At 40.6% G+C, this 23,263-nt stretch overlaps 1 protein-coding gene across 1 annotated transcript; it reads left to right on the top strand.

Moving 5' to 3' along the window:
* Positions 1-13,818: 13,818 nt before the first annotated feature.
* LOC116750896 lies at positions 13,819-18,888 on the top strand (the record flags this gene model as incomplete). The annotated part of the gene is given in 3 exon segments (XM_032626577.1): positions 13,819-15,861; positions 15,863-16,043; positions 16,046-18,888. Coding segments are annotated over 3 exon segments (5,067 nt in total), but the record flags the coding sequence as incomplete, so codon positions are not given.
* Between the last annotated feature and the right edge of the window lie 4,375 nt (positions 18,889-23,263).

Here is a 23,263-nt window from a genome sequence, read left to right as displayed (position 1 = left end):
AAGTTTCTTATTTTCTATTCTTTGGAAAAATTTGTTTATATCAGAATTGTCAGTTCCTTGAATGTTTGGTCAAAATTGCATGTAAAACTGTGTGTGGTAGATTTTCAATGACTATGTCAAGTTCTTTAATTATTATAGATCTCTTCAATTTCTTCTTGAGCCAGGTTTGGGAAGTTATAGTCTTCTAGGTTATTTCTATTTTCTTAAAGTTTCAAATTTACTCTCTGTTTATATTTATTAAGGACATGGCCACACTGATTGTAAACTTGAAATGAAGTAAAAGTACAACACATGTACCTAGGTATGGCACAGCAATCAATCCAATTACATGGTAGTAAGTCAGTCCTTAAGCCCTGACTTGGCTATTCCTCCAACCTAATGGTATGAAAGGCAGCTGATTTCTGGATTGGGCTTCTCACACTTGGTGGGCTTCTTATTCACTTCAGGTGAATTGGTCATATTCTGGAGGAATTAGCATAGGTGAGCTGCATCTACTCATATCTTTATCTCTCTTTCTCACTCTGTTAATGTGGTAATAAAATAAAGGCAACTTGATATAGCTATGAGTTTTCATTCTCATCAGTGTTCATACCTGGAAATAAAAATTGTAGTTTGCCTAAAGTCAATATTATTCTCTTATTACCGTATATCTCTTCTCAATCTGTTGGTATTTATTTCTCTTTTCCCTTTTCACCTGTCTACCAATATTCATAGAGATTTGACTGTTTTAACAAAACTTTAAGAAACTGTATTCTGGCTTTGTTGATTCACTTTTGTGTAGCTTCACTTTCAACTTCATTATTTTCTGCTTATTTTTAAATTATTTTTGTTCTACTCCTTTGGAATTATTTTGTCTTCATTTTTTAACTTCTTAAAATCTTACCAAATTATCTTCAGCCTTTCTTTTTTTTCCTAATATAAATGATTTAGATGTTAAATTTCCCTCTAAGGATTACATTGATTGTGTGGCCAAGTTTTAATATTTTATTATTATTAGGTTCTAAGTAGTTTTGATTTCTCTTCTGTGATTTAGAGGTCATTAAAATTTAATTACTAAATTTCCCAAGGTTCTATTTTATCTGCTTGTTATTAATTTTTAAGGTAATTGCATGTGGTCATAGAAAATGTTCTGTATGAAAACAATTTTAAAAATTTATTTCAACTTTCTTTAAGGTTTAATATATGGTGTATGTGTGCATGTGTGTGTGTACAGCAGTATTTCAGTCATTTTCAGGCATTCTTTATCAGGAGGAATATCTTATATTTTTAGATCATTACTATTTCTGTAAACTACCCTCCAAATTTAACTGTTAATACAGGACATCAAAATTTAATGGAAATATGACTTATTTTTTGCTTAAAATTATTTAGGGCTATAAATTCTTTTAGTGATAGAAAAAAAGAAAGAAAATTAAAAATTACATCTGGACATTGACTCAGTAAATTTGAACTGAGAATTATTGTTTTTTTTTAATATTAATAACTCAGTCTCATCCTTTAACACTGAAAAATATAAGGAAGAAAAAAATTTGCAAGAGAAGGGTAAAATCTGTAGGTAAGTGACAGAGAACAGAACTTTCACTAATATTAGACAACAAGAGATATTTACAGAAGGTAAAGAACATGTTTCTTAGTTGCCAAGGCAAAAAAAACAGAACTTGAAAGAAACGTTAACAATTCCAAACTTCTAAAAATCATGTACAATAATGTGGAGTTCTAATTATAAAACCGCTAGGTGGCATTTTGCAGGGCCCCCGAGGACCTCCGGTCCTTTATGTCTTAGTACAGTAAGAATTCAGTGAGAGAAAAAGTGATAGATAAGAAGTGATTTATTAGAATAGGATGCTTGTGAGGCTTACAAGTGGGCAGGTGAGCATTGTGTGGCCCCAAGTACTTAGTGGGTTACATTTTTATAATCAAAGGAGACTTTGATTTAGGGGAAAAGGAAAAATTGACGGGGGAAAAGACCACCTTCTTCCTCATTCTTGAGGTCACATTTTCATCATCAGCTCCTCCTCCAGGTTGGGCAGGGCAGTTTTCTTGTCCCTACGTGGTCAAGCCAGGACTGTCATGGCACTGTGGAAAAATTATTTCAGGTCTCATACAATGTGGGTCTTTCACTTTGAAATGCCACCTTTCCATAAAGTATTGTTTTTATGTGTGCAGAGAGCATGTCCTAGGGGTCATTAACTTATTGAGCTCACTGGGCAGAATGTGGGTCTCATGCCACCATTTTTTTATTGTTTGGGGGCATGTCTCATGTTTCTGTTGCACGGTTTTGTTGCTAAGCAAGCCTGCTTGGTTTTGTGGTTAAGCAGACCTGCTTTCTTGAGTGATCATTAACTTACAGGGGTCTCCCATAGTTTTTTCTTTACTTACAATCCTCTAGTGGGATTAACTATTTAATCACTGACTTTGTCCCTTTACTCTGTCCCTATAAATTATACATTTTGTTATCAATGAGTTTCAGTCAAATGTAGAAAAAAGTGAAAAGCACTCTGAGCATAGTCTAAGAGGTAGATTTACTCACCATTCTGTATCTCTTCCTTCTTTCTCCCTTGCTTTTGCTCATCTTCATCAGGTAACTCATACAGTGTAGTTCTATAAGATTAAACAAATGATTCTTTTGCTTCTAATTGAATATGTTTTCATGAGTGGTTTACACAGGGTTCATTCATGACCCTGAGGCAAGTAGTAGATTGGAAACAGCGGAGGCTCATCTAACGGTTCAATGCTAAGTAGCTTGGGACTTTTCCCAACAACCATGTACTCTGACTGATTCCTAATTATTCCACATTTTCAGCATTTTTAGATAACCAAATGAAATATGAACCAATCCATCAAGTCTCAAATAATACCAAAAAAAAAAAAAAAAAAAAAAACCAAAAAAAGCAAAAAAGGAACTTACATACAAAAACATAGGTTATAAGCTGGGTGTCAGTACCAGAATGTTTCAGCTCTCCTGATTGGAGAAATACTTATTTTGGGCTTCCAGGAGAGGCAGTGTCTTGTAAAGCTCCCAGTAGAAGACAGACCAAAGAGAGAATTCCAGTCATAAATTCTTAACAATGGAAATATGAGCCTGCTGACCAACTTCAGGAGCCTCATTGAATAGTCATCGTTTATATGTTACTTAAATGTATCAGGTAGTGAGTACTTTATGCTCATTGTTTCATTTAATCTTTAAAACAGCCATTAGGTAGGCACTATTATCTTCTCCATCTTATGATGAGAAAACTGAGGCATAACAAAGAAAGGGGTTTTCAAGGTAACTCAGCTTGTATGTGATGAAGACAAGACTCTGACCAAGGCAATATGGTTCCAAAGTCCTCCTGGTCTTGAGTTAGACAATAAGAGCCATTCCTACCATGTTTGATATAGATTTTTCCTCTGAAATTCACAGGTTATCCATTTAGGTTCAGCTTCCTGAAAACACAAATTCTACTTAAGACTCCAAATCTCTCAGTGGTAATTATCAGTCACACCAGTGTTAACTCTCACTTATGGAAGACAGTTAGTGAGGCAGGGGAGGGAAAAGTTTCTTCTACTCTCTTATGGTCCCTGGGTGGGTCTGAAAATTAAACTGACAAAGACAGATTAGCAGAATAGAAACATACACATTTAGTTAAGTTTTACATGACACGGGAGGTAAAGCAAACAAACAAACAAAAAATGAAGACCGGAAGAAGTTGTTAAAACTGAATGTTTTCATGCTGGGTTTGATGAAGAGCAGATAGCTGTGAAGAAATACGATAGTCAAGAAGTATGAAGTAAGTGTAGTAAACTGGAAAAAACTTAGGAAGGCCTGTTTGTTTGAATCCTTCTCCATGTCCCTTCATCTTCAGAGATAAAGATGCTCTTTTCCTCTGGGTGTAGGAAGGCACCTTTCACATGAGGGTTTTATGACCTGTTTCAGGGAAGAAGGGCAGGGAGAAGGTTACTCTGAGTGACTTTTCTGCTTCTGCTGTTTTCTCAAACTCTTTCAGCTTACAATATTCAGTATACCAAGTGCCATCTCTTGGGATAGCACGCTCTGAACCCCATCAGGGACATACAATAAAATGAAAATAAAATTGCCTATTTTGTCTTGAAAATATAAAAATTTACAAAGGGGAAAATATGTATATAAATTTGACTTTAAATGAGAGAAACTTAATTTGTAGTGAGATGTATTGTTTTTTAAATGTTGATTAGGTCCTCAGTATTTTCTTTAAATCCTTCCGCAAGACTTGTTCTTTGACACAGCCGTGACTGATCTGTTCTCTAAACTTCATCCTCTCTTTGCAAATTGGTGTTAATAGCAACTAGTGAGCAAGCTTTCAATAACTGTCCCTGGAAATCAAAGCCATTCAACCTAGAAAAACTCCATCTGGAAAAAAGGACCATAACTAGTGCTCGTTGATAGTAAGTTGGCTGTCAGAACTGACATTCTATATATCCACACGGAAGCTCTATAATGCTTGATAGAAAATCACAGGAATAGCTATCTACTCGCTTGCTATTGGATATAAAATGCAAAATATCTACTATGTTAGGAAAAATAGTTCTATTGTCACCTATTTGATGAATTAGTTGCTAATATATTTGTAAAGGCTTTTAAAAGGTATATATATCTATCCGTATATTATATATATATATATATTACATATATAATTGTTAATATATTTGTAAAGCCTTTTTAAAAGGGGGTATAGACATATGTAGATATATATATATATCTACACACACAACATCTCAAAAGGTGTTCTGTTCTTTTTAATGGTTTCTGACTTCCCAGTACTCTCTTTCAAAACATACCTAGCTCTACCTGACTCTCATATATTTATTATTCTAAGCTTTGAAAAGTTGAAGGAAAAAAAGGCCAACTGCAGTTTAAGTACACATGGCACAAGCACTTGTAGAAAATCTGTGGTTGCTTGGCAACCAGAGGGTGCCTATTTGGAGAGTTCAGAGAAGCGCGCAATGAGACTTTAGGATGGATGAAGGGCAGCGGGAGACACTGAGTTGACTGAAACGATTCGTAACATGGAGACAATATTCAAATAACATACATCACTGTATGTAATTATTCCTAAACAGAATGTTGCTGCTCAACTCACCTCTGTAGATATAAGAACCAGAGGGCTTCAGAGACCTAATAGAATCTTTATTTTTGAATTTTACTTCTATGAATATGCCTCATGCAGTCAGGATTTGTGGTAACAATACTGAAATAGCACGTTAATGACCAGAGTAGTTATCATTGCCTCCTTGGTCAGTTGATACGTTAGTCAAAAAGATTAGATTTTTGAAAGTCTCACCATCCTTAATAAAGATCAGCAATCATTAAAAATTAACCACATGCTGATTTAATCAACATATAGCTTTGTTAATTACTAGTTCTTTCTTCATGTCCATCTGTTTTTAAGATTTTAGTGAACCTGTGCCAGATGTTCATGTAAATATAATAAGCTAGTTGCCATGTAAATATAACATTTTCAAGTGTGTTGTGTAACAAACAGCCTTTCAATTTATGCATACTGTTGTCTGTGTTTTGTCTTCAGTGGCTTAAATATAAAACTGATAACTTTGTTAAAAGCCCCATTAGGCACAGTTTCTATTTGAAGCTGTGTGTCTCTGTGTGTGTCTATGTGTGTGTATGTTTGTTTGCATTGGTTGCTTTTTAGTTATTATATATTGTGCTAGGTGTTCAGACCCTTTTAAGATGTAGCAAAGCATTTGCAGAGTGTTCTGGATATGTCAGCATAAAAGTGAGATAGAACTATTTATTCCATTCTAACTTAGTTCAATAGTGTAATAAAATAACTGCCAAATTCACAGTAAATATGATCCATTTATCTTAAATGGCAAAATTGTGAAGTGATTCATGTATGTAGATGCTTCAGTTTTGGGACTCTCAAGACCATCCCAGCCTCCATGCTATCCGGAAAACTCACTTGATGAATTGGAGGCCAGACACAGGTATTTTCACATTTTTACATAAGGGATTGCTCAAATTGATCAAACTGAAGGATGATGAAAATGGGTAGTAGAAAGATTGTAAGAATCAAATAAGGGCAAATTTGGGCTTTTTGAAGAAGAAAGTGCATTTTAAAATACTGCCCTGTACAAGAGGCTTAAAAGATTGCTTCAGTAGCAGTTTAATAGCAATCAAAATGTTTGAACCCAGGTGGTTATGGATATAGCAATCAAGAAGAATCTAAATCACAATGTAACATTGAAAAGGAAATGAATTTAAAGAAGTTCAGATCAAAGGCAAATTGTAAAATAAGTATTAATCCCCAATACTGTTCACATTTTACCTGAATTTAAGAGGTCAGTAAATTAAATTCACTAACAAAGTTTAGTGGCAGAATATTATCTGTATAGCCAAGAAAAAAAAAAAAGAAAAAAAAACCTGTGGCGTTTTTTAAAAAAGAAAACCAGTTTGAATAAAGTAAAAAAAAATCAATTTTAAAGGAAAATAAGATATACTGTGTAAGAAGAGGAGGTTGTCCCTTTGTGACTTCACAGGAGGGAACAAAGCAGATCTCACTGAGATTCTAACCAGTATCTCTAAAGCAGACTATAAATCAGAATGCTCAGAATGAGAATTTGATAAGAGACTTAGGAAGAGAGGATGAAAAGTCCTTAATAAATATGTATTTACATAGTTTTCACCATTTTATTGGATCTTCACTTACTTTTCATTTAATTTTTAAATGAGTAATATAGTTACATGGTTCTAAGCATATGTGAAAAGATACGTAGTATCAATTTGCCCACCACATTTCTCTTTTTATCTCATCTGCCCAGTTCCCAGCAGCTCTTTCCATGTTACCACTGTTCTTGGGTTCTTTAAGTATCTTTCCATAGTTTTGTGGTGCGTGTAATAAACAAATTTGAGTATTTATTTCCTATGGCCCCCCAAAATACCCTGGATCCTGAGAAGAGAAACATTTCCTGCCATATCAATAAACAAAGGATGTCACAGTCATCAAGGATTGCAGCCCTCCAACAGGAGCCAAGGAAACTCAGGGCTGAAAAGAATACGTGCCATCTAGCAGCAATCAGACTGCAGCCACGCCCTGTGGTGAGCCCTGAGGAAACTCAGGATGTGTCAGGATACTGGCCCCAGATAGCTGAGGTGCATATCAAAGGAATGATTTCAGTGAGCCCAGACTCTTGCATCCTCCCATACATAGAAAAGTGCTAAATTCCTTAACTTGAGATGTTTTTCTTTAATTAACAATAACCTTTGACGTTCCTGACTACCTGTCCTTTGTTGCAAAACTCCTATATATCCTGGCTTCTCCCCTCACCTCCTCAGAGCAGTTTCTCAGAGTTATCTGAAACACTGTCTCCCGGTCTGCAGTTCTCATTTTGCCCCAAATAAAACTTTATTCGCAGCTCTCACCGTTGTGCATATATGTTTTTTTAAGTCAACAGTTATGGCGGCCACGAAGAAGGGACCCGGATTGGACTTCTCACCTTCGCCTGAACTCTACAAGGAACCGGAGCCTTGGTACTAGCAGAGGCTGCTTGCGCCCATCCGCCTCCTCGGAGAGTCCAGACGAATTTGGGTAAGTCTTTCCTAGTTCTCAGTTATGATCATGAGTTTTATTTGGCGGTGTAGCAGGTACCCACCTCCTCCCAGTTGAAAGATACTGGGAGGGGGGCTTTGTTGAAAGATACCAGGGAAATACCCAGTGGACAGATACTGGCGGGGGGGTGGGGTGCTTGGTTGAAAGATACCAGGGAAATACCCACCCAGTCGAAAGATAGTGGGGGTGGGGGGCCTGATTGAAGGATACCAGGGTTTGCTCAGTTGCAGGAGACTGAGTGGTCTTGGTTGAGTGGTTAGGTAAGAGGCTGACCTAACGCTTTTCCTCAATTCAACTGGCTTAATAGAATTTGTCAGGATAAAAGTGAAGATATTACGTGAGAGAGTTGCCCCGAAGAAAAGGAACAAGACTCCTCCCAGCCAGTTATGGCTTTCTCTGGCGACTGAGAAACTTATGGGAGTGGTAGAGGCAGAGTCCTCACACCGTGCAGTGGTCTCATAGGGAAAGCCACTCATTAAAACACTTGCTCGTCCAGGGGTCGTGGATAAGAATTGGCCATTCAGCGATCCAAGCACCCGCGGTGGTCTTAGACCACCGAAGGGAGAAACTGAGCCACATAAGAGGGCTGAAACGACTCTGGGGTGACTCCTAGAGGGGTTAAGCTCACAAGCAATAATACCACACAATTTCACTAGTAAATTTCATCCCTGACAAATTCAACTTAAAATGAGAGATAGAATCTCTCAAACACAAAAACGAGGGGCATCAGAAAACCGACCTCCAACTAACACCCAAGCCAGATTCGTGTACAACACGTACGGAGCTCATACTTACAAGTACCTAGTTAACTGGGGAAATTATAAAGGAGAACTCAACCTAAATGGCCAAATTGGGGTTCTTCGATATTCCCCAAATTGCTATTTTTGTGTGCACAATTAGAAAAGAAAAAAAAAGCCGTCCATTAAGATCAAACAGACTGAATGGAATGCTTACTTTGATTGGTATCTAGAAGCTTCTAAAAGAAGAAATGATAGAGTAACTTTTTGAAACTATGTCAGAACTAATAAAGGGTGCTAGCACTCTGTCTCTGAATCTGTCTCTCCCTCTGCTCCTCCCACGAATCCTTTTCTATCAGAAGTGCTGACCCAGGCGCGCTTCTTCTCTCCAACTCTTCTGCCCCCTGCTGTTTCCTCTTTTCCAGTATAGGAGGATTAAAAAAAAAAACCCCAAAAAACAGAAGTGATTATAGCTCCCTTTAAGAAGAAATCTATTACAGGGAGAGGTGAACCGTCCTCGGTGCTTACTTACACACCCGGACCCGAGCAGAACTTAGAGCCTTGGCTAAGAAATTTCCCGATCCGAGTCAGGATCTGTTGGGACTAAGAAATTTGAGTTAACCATCCAGACCTACAAGCCTCTATATCAATTAGTATTTACTTAATTGGAAATTAAAGGCAATCTCACCCTAAAAACGAGGAGGCTCTTTGTATTGCGTACGCAGTTAAGTTAAATTAAGGTTGAAAAGCTGGCTTGATAAAAATATCTTTTCAGAATTCTGACTTTAAACAAAGCCCTTCTAGGGGGAAACTTGCATTTCTCTTCCTGTGTCTTTGAGATGTAAATGTTCTACCTGATCTTCCTAGGACGTTCTGTGTGAACATGTATGTGTTTTGGAAACTTGGCCTCTGCCGTGCTATTTCTTGAGAGTAAACTCTCCGGATTTTACTAAGGTGGCATCCTCCCCGGCAAGCTTATGGGGAAGCCTCTTGCGTCTTACTGGTTTGAATCACTATTAATATGTATTTTATTAATGGCCAAATGATGGATCCTTTTAAACTGGAGAAACTAACAAATTGGTGAATCTAGAGCACTCATAAATAGCTGTTTTATTGGTACCTATAAAACAAAAGTCAAACTGAAGAAAAAAAATAAAAAGGATAGATATATCTAATGGTTAATATAAGAACTTCTTTAGTGTAAAACAAGAAAAGCTGGATTGGGAAGCTTCATTTGTGGTCTTTGCTTCTCCTCAATGGGTCTTAACAGATGCTAATAAAGCATTAGAATAATTAATGTTAACAGGAAAAATCCTGTAAGGGGAGTCTAGATGCTATTTCCAACAAGGTAGAAATTTTAAAGGAATTCTCTCAAATGAATAAGGAAACCTTTAGATGGTTATTTAAAATGGGATAAATCAAATGGACATTTATGTGATAAAAACACAAGGTTTTGATATTACTACACTACCTAAGGTTAAATGGGCCAACAGGGACCCCCCTACTGGTCCCCCGTTAAAAGCCAAATAAGTCTGTTCTATTTACTCCAGTTTTAAAATATACATTTAAGGGGCTAGAAAAAAAATTTCCACTGAGATACCTGACCAACAATTATTTGGGGCAACAATTAGAGCAAAGGGCCTGAGTTCCTCAGCTCAACCCCACTCTGGGGATCCCAGAGCTTTTTATATAAAAATTGATTAAATGGACAAGGAACAAAAAGAAGAACTTCTAGAACTCCTCCTGTAAGATAAAAGCTTGTTGATTAGATCCTAATAAAAGCTAAAGTTAAATGTATACAAGTTGACAGAATTGAGATGAAAGTGTATAAAATGAGTATATTTAAATGGATTTTCTATAAGGTGGTGACATCTCTTGTTTAATTATATCGTGGGATAGGCATGTTTCACTGGTAAATACTTCCCCTGCGTGGTATTATAAGACAAGGCATATAGATTGCCCCTCAGAAAATATTAAACATACTAAGGAAAAGCAATAGGTTTACCTGAGCCATACAAATAAGTAAAAACTGGGATCTAACATTCAATGGCTAATACAAATAAATATAGTGATTTTGCTCTGAGCTTAACTTGTGAACTCAAAATGAAGGTCTTTGCTGAATGCCTAATACAAACCTTTGAAGACATAATAAACTCTACAGTTCTAGAATATAGAACTCGTAAAATAAGTTTCAATTTAGTTAGAAATCTTGTCACTGATAAAATCTTTTAGTATTATTTAGGTGGCAGACCTGTTCTTTGGGGAACTAAAAAAACTGTCTTCTGCAAATCTCTACGAACCAGAATGTAAATACAGGCCACAAGGGCCCAAGACTGAGCCTAATTAGCTCAATCAAACAAGACCTGAAACCAAGGGAAAAAAGTGGCAGTTTTAAAATTCAAACCGCTGAAAATGCTCCCTCAGCCAAACTTTACAAATAGTAAAAAGTCTTAGTCATCTGAGCAAGCAACTTTAATGTATTCCAACTGTTTGTTAACTAATAATTTTGTATTGTAATACCTGATTCATAACTAAGTTTCTAAGTAAAGCCATGAGATTTCTAGTTTTGCCTGTTTATATGTCTGTGTACGCATTATACATGCGATATCTCTACCTCTGAAAAGTATTATCAAAACTGAATTTATAAAGAGCTCTATTCAATTTAAAAGTAAGTGCTTACAAATTAAATATAAAAGAAACCAGCCAAAATGACTTTCAGGTTCACCTGAACTGGGAAATAAAATATTCAATATTAAGTTGATACCTGGTATTAAAGTGTGTTTGTTGATCTAATTAATATAGACTTGTCTTCAGAGTCATCAATATTAAGTATAATACTTTATTGTACCTAGGTTTAATAGAAGTCAAATAAGACCTTATTATATCTGTTGCAAGGAAAATAACTTGATATGATGAGACTTCAAATGTAAAAGAGATAAGAACTTTTGGGTAAACTCTTTAAAAATAAGTATTTTAGAAATGTCTACTTAAGGTGATCTTCACAGATATTTGGTAACTCAAAGTTCTAGAATTGTGCTAGTTTAAGTAATGGAAGTTTACTGAGTAGATAATTTCCAAAAAATTAAGATACTGAGACATCATTTACTAAATAGAGAAACTAAAGGTATTTAGGACTATTAATGAAAATGTCTGGTGCCACCCTGATATGTTCTCTAAAAGAAAACAAATGTTTTTAGAAATTATCACTGATATTTATGTTCACCAAGCTACAAAATGCTAATGTAAAAAACAGTTCATAATTGCTTACTTCTTAATTTTCACTAGAAATCAAGGTTTTTAAGAGTTGAGGATCCAAATTTAAACATGTAATTAAAGCCAATAGAAATAATATGGAAACATATCAGTGTACAGAAGGAAAGTAGAATGTGTGTTTCAGTAAAGAAGGTATGAAGAATGGAATTACATTTTATTGAGGGAAAAGAAAGAAAGAATGTCTGAGAACTGGTTGGTTTATTTGGATGGCAAAAAGAAGGGACTGGAACTAAAATTAACTTGTAAGGAAACAAGTCAGTTTTGTTAGCTAGACTAGGAGAATATTTCCTCATTTTTGTGATTGCATAATTCTCTTTTGATCCTGTGTGGTGACATGGTCACAGGGTGCTCTCACTTGTGCCTTACTCCATCACACCCAGCGGCCTTGTCTGATGACAGTGTTGTTTAACATGGTTTCTGTCCAGGGAAGTCCCCCTGAAATGTATTTTAAAATATGTAACTATTGGAATGTTAGATAATTTTACTTGTTTCTAATTATCATGTTCCAGTCTATAATTTGGATATTCCTGCAAGCTCCAACATGTCCACCCACACCATGGATTTTATACTTACTTGGACTGATGACCTTCTCTGACATTGTCTCTTTTCTCCAGTTCTTACCATATTTGTGTTGGTCTGATATGTGTAGTGAACATCTTATAATATATCTAGTGACCCTGTGTTTCTGACTCTATCCTTAAAGTTATAATTGTGATATCAGAAACACGTCGAACTTTATTTCCTGATGCATTTTTGAGTGGTTGCATTTACCCTGTACTTTTTATTTCCAGACAATTCCACATGAGAAATAGGCACCATGAAGATATATGAAGCAGATTGTGTGAGTTTCTGTGCCGTTAAGTGATCCATATTTGTTGTTGTTTTTAAATCGTTTTGCCACTTTGGTTAAATGAATAAGTATTGTTTCACAGTGACCTATGATCCTGTTGTGTTTTTAAAACTTTTTGATATTTTTAACAAACTTCTCAAAATCTAAATTTGTTTTGGAAATTTATATGAAATCCCTAACATCTCATGTCTTGATATACTGTCATAATTCTAGTTATTCTAAAATGCTATATGTCACAGAAACATCCAAGTTTCCTACTAATTGCATTATACTCAAATCTTTAACCATGCTATTTTAAGTTTTGTCCTGATGCTTTTACAAAATGAAGATTTTCAAGAAGACTCATAAAAAGAACTTTTTAAACAAAGATAAGATTCTGATGGCCTTTAGCTAATACCACTGAACTATGTATGTAACAAATGACGGGAAACCTGATTACTTTATCCAAATCAACAGGAATCAATTACATGGGACTGAATTTGTGGGGCCTTTAGGGACTTTCCACCCCCTCACTTGTTCCCGTAAACCAACCTCTTGCGCCACTCCTTCTCCCTATCGAAACCAATTCTTCTCCCTATCGAAACCAATTCTTGGAGTTTTTCAGTTGACGGGGACTTTCCAGCCAGCGGGTAATTTTCCAGTTGCCCGTAACAGGTATACGCCCTAACCGCCACAATGAACAAACAACTGTAACGGCCAGAAGGTGGGGCAAAAGTTCCTAAGCCAATGAATTCAAAAGTCACCACATTTACCCAATCATTGTGAGAATATACCCGCCCTATGAGTAAATAAACCTATAAAAAGTATGTGATTCCGCTTTTAGGGGTTCCCCATCGGCCTCCTGCGTGAGGTTCAGGGAACCCCGGTGCATCGGCTCCTAATAAACCTCTTGCGTGTTGCAACGGCTCTCTACTCTTGGCGGTTCTTGGGCGAGTTGGAATCCCTCGTAGACCGTTTGGGTCTAACATCTGGGGGCTCGTCCGGGATCCACACTCGCCCCGTGCCACAAGAATATCGGGAGTCGGAGGTATCAGGTAGGCTTGAGCCTAATTGTCTGTTTGTTTGTCGTTTGTTTGTTGCTAGCCGCCATTAGGAAAAAGCCGTGTGAACCAGCTTGCTGTGAAATCTGTATTGGACTCCTGGCTAGGCAGACGTGCCGATAGCTGGTGTCCACGGGCCCCAGGGGACGCCCTGGTGGTCCATCTGGAAGGAGAAACAAATTTTGTCTCCCCTTCATCTGGTTCTGGCAGGTTATATAAGCTGCCATCTGAATTTGAGTTGGTTTCGGTTTTAAGTTCGCGGCGGCAATATCAATGTGTGTCTTTTGAAATTTTATTGTTTTTCTGTACTATTATCTTTCTTTTGACGGACGACAATGGGACAAACTATGACGACTCCTCTTTCTCTCACCCTAAGCCACTGGACCGAAGTTAGGGCTAGGGCCCACAACCTTTCAGTAGAAGTAAGGAAAGGAAAATGGCAAACGCTGTGTACCTCTGAGTGGCCTACATTTCAGACAGGGTGGCCACCCGAAGGATCTTTTTTGTTAGATAAGGTCGGGCCAGTCAAGTCTAGGGTCTTTAATACAGGACCCCACGGACACCCAGACCAGATACCATATATTCTGGTCTGGGAAGATCTAGTTCTCTCCCCGCCTCCGTGGGTCCGGCCCTTTGTTTCCTCAACAGGCATGTCTGCATGCGCTCCAGCACAATCGGAGATATTGACCCTGAAGAAAACCCCAGACACGGAAAAGTCACCTGCTGCCCCGGACCCGCCAAAGGCGATATATCCTGACCTGCAGTCTGATTTGCTTCTTCTAGATCCCCCACCTCCTTATCCTCCGGCCCTAAATCCCATGCCGCCCCTAGGACCCCCAGCTTCACAACCCTCCACACCAGTAGGGCCACCTGTTATGGCGGAAAGGGGGGGTCCCTCGGCGGGCACCAGAAGCCGGAGGGCTGTTTCCCCGGATTCCACTGCTTTACCCCTTAGAGAATATGGCCCCCCCGATAACCACGGGAATAGGCCCCTTCAATACTGGCCCTTTTCCTCTGCAGATCTTTATAACTGGAAGATGCATAACCCTACTTTCTCTGAAAATCCACAGGCTCTTACTGCTCTAATAGAGTCTCTTGTCTTCTCCCACCAACCCACCTGGGATGATTGTCAACAGCTCCTCCAGACTCTCCTCACAACTGAGGAGAGGCAACGGGTTCTCCTGGAGGCTAGAAAGAATGTGTTAGGCGCCAATGGACAACCTACCCAGTTGCCTAACGAGATTGATGCCGGGTTTCCACTCGTCAGGCCGAATTGGGACTTTAATACCCCGGAAGGTAAGGAGCACCTGAAAATGTATCGCCAGGCTCTGGTGGCGGGTCTCCATGGAGCGGCCAGGCGCCCCACGAATTTGGCTAAGGTAAGAGAGGTAACTCAGGGGCCCCAGGAATCGCCAACCGTGTTCCTAGAACGCTTAATGGAGGCTTTTAGACGATTCACTCCTTATGATCCAACTTCTGAGGAACATAAGGCCACCATAGCAATGGCCTTTATTGACCAGGCGGCCCCTGATATTAGAAAGAAGTTACAAAGGCTGGATGGCCTACAAGGTTTCTCCCTTCAGGACTTAGTAAAAGAGGCAGATAAGGTATATAATAAGAGGGAGACAGAAGAAGAAAGGGAAGAAAGAAAGCAGAAGGAACAAGAGGCTCGTGAGGTAAGACAAGATAAGAGGCAAGAAAGACATTTGAGTAAGATACTGGCCACTGTAGTCAGAGGAGGAAACATTAGAGACAGAAATAGACAGGAAGGGCGAACAACGGATAGAAGGCGGCCATTAGACAAGGACCAATGTGCCTACTGTAAAGAAAAAGGTCATTGGGCAAGAGAATGCCCTAAAAAAAGGAACGGGGGAAGGCCAACCAGAGATAAAATCTTAACATTGGAAGAGGAAGATTAGGGAAGTCAGGGCTCAGACCCTCTCCCCGAGCCCAGGGTAACTCTTAAAGTGGAGGGGGAACCTGTCCAGTTCTTGGTGGACACCGGAGCCCAGCACTCAGTCCTCCTCCACTCAAAGGGCCCCCTTTCAACTAAAAGGTCATGGGTCCAGGGGGCTACAGGAAATAAGCAGTACTCATGGACCACACGAAGGACAGTAGATCTTGGGGTGGGACGAGTAACCCACTCATTCTTGGTCATACCTGAGTGCCCATACCCTCTGCTAGGCAGAGATTTACTCTCTAAGGTGGGGGCCCAGATCCACTTTCAACCAGAAGGGCCCACCAAAACTGACAACCAAGGGAGATTACTCCAAATTTTGACCATGAAGCTGGAAGATGAACATAGGATATATGAAACACCCTCGCCTCCACAAGTTGACATGCAGGATTGGATGACCAGGTTTCCACAGGCTTGGGCAGGAAACTGCCGGTATGGGAATGGCAAAATATCGCCCCCCCGTGGTGGTAGAACTTAAAACAACCGCCACCCCAGTGACGATCCGTCAATACCCCATGAGTAAAGAAGCCCGAGATGGCATCCGTCCTCAAATACAAAGGTTGCTGGAATTAGGGATCCTGGTAAGATGCCAATCTGCATGGAATACCCTCTTTTGCCAGTCAAAAAGCCAGGAACTAATAATTACCGGCCGGTACAAGACCTACGAGAGGTAAATAAGCGGGTAATGGACCTCCACCCCACGGTACCCAACCCCTACAATCTCTTAAGTACTCTTCCACCTCAGCATACTTGGTACACTGTTTTGGATCTTAAAGATGCTTTCTTCTGCCTGAGACTTTCTTCTCTCAGTCAGCCTTACTTTGCCTTCGAGTGGAAGGATCCAGCCTCTGGGATGTCAGGCCAGCTGACATGGACTCGCCTGTCACAAGGATTCAAGAACTCCCCCACCATTTTTGATGAGGCTCTCCACCAGGATTTGGCATCTTATAGAGAATCCAATCCCCAGGTAACTCTACTTCAATATGTCGATGATATTCTTTTAGCTGCTGAAACCCAAGAGGACTGCATCAAGGGAACTGAGAGGCTTTTAACAGAACTGGGAACATTGGGATATCGGGCTTCAGCAAAGAAAGCACAAATATGTCAACGACAGGTTAGTTACCTGGGGTACTTGTTAAAAGGAGGACAGAGATGGCTTTCGGAAAGCAGGAAAGACACCGTTGCCCGGATACCGGCCCCCAAGAGTCCCAAACAAGTTAGGGAATTTTTGGGGACGGCCGGATTTTGTAGGCTATGGATTCCGGGGTTTGCTGAATTAGCAGCCCCTCTATATCCTCTGACCAAAAATGGCATTCCTTTTGCTTGGGGGGATAAAGAACAACGGGCTTTTGACCAAATTAAATGAGCCCTGCTATCAGCCCCAGCTTTGGGGCTACCAGATATTACTAAGCCTTTTCATCTGTACGTGGCCGAGAATAAAGGTATTGCAAAGGGAGTATTAACTCAGAAACTGGGCCCCTGGAACCGCCCAGTTGCGTACCTATCAAAGAAATTGGATCCTGTGGCAGCAGGATGGCCCGCCTGCTTAAAAATAATTGCCGCAGTGGCCGCCTTGGTCAAAGATGCTGACAAACTGACTTTGGGGCAGAACTTAACGATAACAGCCCCCCATGCATTAGAAAGTGTGATTCGCCAGCCACCCGACAGATGGCTAACAAATGCCAGAATGACTCATTACCAAGCCCTGCTGTTAAATTCAGATCGTATTAAGTTTACATCAGCCACAGGACTCAACCCGGCCACCTTGTTACCCGACCCTGACCTGGAAAGCACTACCGTCATCCATGATTGTCAGGAAGTACTGGCTGCAGCACACGGTAGCAGACCAGACTTGATGGATCAGCCCCTCCCCAACGCCGACGTTACCTGGTTTACTGACGGAAGCAGTTTCCTAGAGGAAGGTAAGCGTCGGGCGGGAGCAGCCGTGGTAGACGGGAAAGAGGTCATCTGGGCAGCCGCATTACCGCAAGGGACATCGGCCCAACGGGCTGAACTAATCGCCATGACTAGAGCATTGGAACTAGCAGAAAACAAAAAGGTAAACATCTATACGGACAGTAGGTACGCATTTGCTACCGCCCATGTCCATGGGGCCATTTACCAACAAAGAGGGTTGCTTACCTCGGCGGGCAAAGAAATTAAAAACAAAGAAGAAATAGTGGCACTGCTAGCTGCCCTCATGCTCCCCACTAAAGTCAGCATCATTCATTGCCCCGGACACCAGAAGGACAATACCCCGGTGACAAGAGGCAACAACATGGCAGATAGGGTGGCACGAGAAGTGGCTCTACGGGAAATCATACTAGAACTATCAGATGAGAGTCCTGGGAAACCAAATGATAGGGGAACAATTACCCCAGCCATAACTAAAGGAACATTATCTCCTCAACAAGCAAAATCCATGCTACAACAGATTCACAGATGGATACACTTGGGAACCAAAAAGATGGTGTCCCTACTACACAAGACAGGTTATGATACCCCTGGACTAACTAAATTAGCTGAGCAGATTGCACGAGAGTGCATTCCATGCCAACAGGTAAACTCCCATAAAGGAAAACTTGAGGTCAGAAAAAGGCTCAGAGGAGACCGCCCAGGAGCCTATTGGGAGGTCGACTTCACTGAAATACGCCCTGGAAGGTACGGTAAAATGTATCTTCTAGTTTTTATAGATACCTTCTCAGGATGGGTAGAAGCTTTCCCGACGAAGAAGGAGACAGCTACTGTGGTGGCCAAAAAGATCTTAGAAGAAATTTTCCCCCGGTTTGGGGCACCAAAGGTAATAGGATCAGATAATGGTCCCGCCTTCGTCGCCCAGGTAAGTCAGGGTGTGGCCAAATACCTGGGGACTGATTGGAAATTACATTGTGCCTATAGACCCCAGAGTTCAGGACAGGTAGAGAGAATGAATAGAACTCTAAAAGAGACCCTAACTAAATTGTCCATAGAGACTGGCGGTACAGATTGGATGGTGCTCCTTCCCTTAGCCCTGTTCCGGGCTAGAAATACCCCCTCCCGCTATCACTTTACTCCATTTGAAATACTATACGGGGCCCCACCTCCTCTTTTTACGCTAAGGGAGAAAATAAGTCCTGACTGCCAGAATAACACTGACTTATATGCTAGGCTGTTGGGACTCCAGTTGGTCCAAAAGGAGGTGTGGTTCCAGCTGGCAGAAGCTTACCGACCAGGAACACCAGCAGAGTCTCATCCCTTCCAAGTCGGAGATTCCGTGTACGTCCGTCGGCACTGAACCCAGACTCTAGAGCCTCGGTGGAAAGGACCATACATTGTCCTGCTCACCACCCCCACGGCTATAAAGGTAGACGGCATCGCTGCGTGGATCCACGCTTCACACGTGAAGGCCGCACCAGCATCTGCAACATCGGAATGGCGAGCCCAAAAGACCAGCAACCCGCTCAAGCTCAAGCTTCTGCGTTCATCAGACTTATAACTTTAACTTTGTTACCCCTACTGACTGTGAGTAATTTTAGTCCTCACCTGCTCCAGCGTTTAACCTGGCAGGTAATTTCCCAAACTGGAGATGTAATATGGTCTGTTAGCCATACTGCTGCTCCTTGGACCTGGTGGCCAGACCTTTTCCCCGATGTCTGTAAATTAGCTATAGGAGCTCCCAATTGGGACACAGCACACTCCCATGATCGTCAAAATGCCCCATCCATACCCGGTCGGGCCGGCCAATACGGCTGCCAAAACTCGGGTACGCGACAGAAACTTAGCAACCCTACCTTTTATGTATGCCCAGGATCTCATTGCCATAGGTCCCTAAATTATCAATGTGGGGGAAAAGAACATTTTTATTGTAAAAGCTGGGGATGTGAAAACACAGGAGACACCTATTGGAAGCCCACCTCTGGCTGGGACTTTATTAAGGTGACAGCCAATTATACACACCCAACCAACCCCTTAACTTATAGGCCTGAATGTACTAAATGGTGCCATCCCCTTAAGATTTCTTTTAGTGAACCAGGAAAAAAGGATAAAAATTGGATAAATGACCATTCATGGGGAATCAGGTTTTATAAAGAAGGATATGATGATGGATTACTAATGACCATCAAACTAAAAATTGAAACCCCTACTCCAGTTCCTATAGGCCCCAACCCTGAGATAGGGCACTCTTTGCTACCTTTGGCCCCTCCCACAGCGTTACCAGAGATAAGAAACCAAACTTTTGAGCCAAAAGGAATGACAATCAAGCCCAAGACCCCCCGGGACCGAATGCTCTCATTGGTCCAGGCGGCTTTTGAGGTTTTAAATGCCACAAACCCGGAGGCTACCAAATCATGTTGGCTTTGCTATGCTGCTCCTCCCCCTTATTATGATGCTATAGGATATAATTCTAATTATAATAATGTTAACACTCCAGATCAATGTCGATGGAAACAAGAAGGAAATAGTAAATTGACCCTGGCCTCAGTATTAGGAAACGGTACATGTGTAGGAACGCCCCCCTCGTCCCACCGACATCTTTGTGCCAATTTAAGCCTCCCACATGGCTCAGGGTATCTCCTCCCTCCTCCGGATGGATGGTGGGCATGTAACACAGGATTGACCCCCTGCATTTCTTTAGAGATCCTTAAAGCTTCAACCGATTTTTGTGTGTTAGTTCAGCTGGTCCCCAGACTCATTTATCATTCAGATTCATCCTTTCTAGATGAATACGAAGGCAAAAGAAGGTTTAAGAGAGAGCCCATAACCCTCACCCTGGCTGTACTCCTAGGACTAGGAATGGCAGCCGGGGTAGGAACAGGTGCAACAGCCCTCATTCAACAACCTCACTACTATGATGCCTTGAGACAAGCTGTAGATGTCGACCTCTGGGCATTAGAAAGTTCCATAACTCAGTTAAAAGAATCCCTCACCTCGCTTTCAGAGGTGGTAATGCAAAACAGGAGGGGATTAGATCTGCTGTTCCTTAAGGAGGGCGGACTATGTGCTGCACTAAAAGAAGAATGCTGTTTTTATATTGATCATTCTGGGGCTATTACCAAAACTATGGACAAACTTAGGGAGTGCCTGGACAAAAGACAACAGGAAAGGGAAAATCAAAAAGGATGGTTTCAATCATGGTTTGATAAATCTCCCTGGCTTACTACTTTAGTTTCCACCTTGTTAGGGCCCCTCATTATTTTATTGTTGCTCTTAACTTTTGGACCATGCATTCTGAATTGCCTGATAGCCTTTATTAGAGAACGCATTAGTACGGTACAAGTTTTAATGCTAAGGCAACAATACCAAAACTCGCAAAAAGAAACTGAAATTCCATGATTGAAATTAATTACAAAAAAACAAAAGGGGGGAATGTGGGGCCTTTAGGGACTTTCCACCCCCTCACTTGTTCCCGTAAACCAACCTCTTGCGCCACTCCTTCTCCCTATCGAAACCAATTCTTCTCCCTATCGTGCGCCACTCCTTCTCCCTATCGAAACCAATTCTTCTCCCTATCGAAACCAATTCTTGGAGTTTTTCAGTTGACGGGGACTTTCCAGCCAGCGGGTAATTTTCCAGTTGCCCGTAACAGGTATACGCCCTAACCGCCACAATGAACAAACAACTGTAACGGCCAGAAGGTGGGGCAAAAGTTCCTAAGCCAATGAATTCAAAAGTCACCACATTTACCCAATCATTGTGAGAATATACCCGCCCTATGAGTAAATAAACCTATAAAAAGTATGTGATTCCGCTTTTAGGGGTTCCCCATCGGCCTCCTGCGTGAGGTTCAGGGAATCCCGGTGCATCGGCTCCTAATAAACCTCTTGCGTGCTGCAACGGCTCTCGACTCTTGGCGGTTCTTGGGCGAGTTGGAATCCCTCGTAGACCGTTTGGGTCTAACAAATTAACTGATGAATATGATTTATAACTTTATTACTTTGGGAAATATACTAGCTTTAATCTTTGTTTTTCAGAAAAACCTTTTCTCTTATGCTATGACCTACAAGTTGATAAAGTATACACTTGTAAATAAAGATAAAACATTTATCTTTTTCGTTCTACCTGATCCTACCAGAATTTGGCTTTTCCAGGTGGCTCTCCTATGGACTTGATGGTTTATTGCAACTAGATTACAACTAGTTATACTAATTGTTTTAATTTGTTCTTTGTTTCCAAATTGTTTATGATTGTATCTACCCTCTGCATTATGACTTTGTCAATATTACTAGCTCTATTACTTACCCTGTCTATTTTATAAGATCGTTGTCTCTTACAGCACTCAGTGATAGTAACCAGGCTACTAGCCTACTGAATTCTTAGGTCTCTATGATGAAAAAGCAGTGCTACAAAACCACATGGTCCTTGACATACTTACAGCATCTCAGGGAGGTACCTGTGCCACAATTCAAACTGAATGCTGTGTTTTCATATCTGGTGGATCCTCTAATATAACACGTTTAATTAACCATATGAAAAATCAGATTTTTGCCTTAAGTGACCCACTCTCAAGTCTTGATGACCTCTTAGAAAAATGGTTTGGCGTGGGAAGCTCTTGGCTTAAACATTTACTTATAACTCTGTTAATGTTATTAGCTATATTATTTGTATTTTGCCTGTTTTACAAGATTATTGTTTCTTGTATTACTAAATGTATGACTGAGCCTCCAACAAAAATAATGACTAGGCAACTTGAAGCAGTTGATCAAATATACAGTTCTGTATGCGATCAACAATTGTAATAGTGCAACTCTAGATATGGGAAGATGCAACTAGGGAAAACATTTCCTGGATCAGATTAGATTAGTAAAACAGAGGATCCAGAGAATCTTTAATTATCAACAGGGCCTAATCCGAAAATTAGCACCTGGAGTGGCATATCAACAGGAACTTTTGTCTGATCTGGGATGGGCCTCCCAGCACTGTGGGACAAAATTGGCCATGAAATGTTTACCAAATATTGGTCGCATTCCTGACCAAGAGGAGAATATCTGAGAAATGAAATATTTTCTGCCATATCAATAAACAAAGGATGTCACAGTCATCAAAAATTGCAGCCCTCCAACATGAGCCTAGCCAAGGAAACTCAGGGCTGAAAAGAATACCTGCCATCTAGCAGCCATGAGGCTGCAGCTGGTGAGCCCTGAGGAAACTCAGGATGTGTCAGGATACTGGCCCCAGATGGCTGAGGTGCATATCACAGGAATTATTTCAGTGAGCCAAGACTCCTGCATCTTCCCATACATAGAAAAACACTAAATTCCTTAACTTGAGATATCTGGTTTTCTTTAACAATAATATTTTGACGTTCCTGACTACCTGTCCTTTGTTGCAAAACTCCTATATATCCTGGCTTTTCCCCTCACCTCCTTAGAACAGTTTCTCAGAGCTATCTGAAATGCTATCACCTGGGCTGCAGTCCTCATTTTGCCCCCCAAAAAACTTTACTCACATCTCTCACGTTGTGCATATATTCTTTTTAAGTCAACAATCCCATGAGTGTATTATTTTACACAGCCAGGCCAAAGGGATTTTGAAGATAGAATTAAAACTGTAAACTTTAAAATAGGGAGAGTATCCTGGATTATTCTGATGGGCTCAGTATAATTACATGAGCCCTTAGAAACAGAAATAGGCAGAAGAGCTGTCAGAGAGATGCAACCTGGGAAGAAGAGGCAACAGAGAGAGAGTCAAAGCATGACAGGGACTTGACCTGTCATTGCTAGCGTTGATTATGGAGGAAATGGACTATGAATCTAGTAATCCAACGGCCTCCAGAATCTGGGAATGGCTCTCAGATGACAACCAGCAAAGAAACAGTCCTGTAAATGCAAGGAACTGAATTCTGC

This window comes from Phocoena sinus, chromosome 1 (assembly GCF_008692025.1).
Source record: "Phocoena sinus isolate mPhoSin1 chromosome 1, mPhoSin1.pri, whole genome shotgun sequence".
Taxonomy (NCBI): Eukaryota; Metazoa; Chordata; class Mammalia; order Artiodactyla; family Phocoenidae; genus Phocoena; species Phocoena sinus.
The sequence above is the reverse complement of the archived record's forward strand: the minus strand, read 5'-3'. Positions and strand labels throughout refer to the sequence as shown.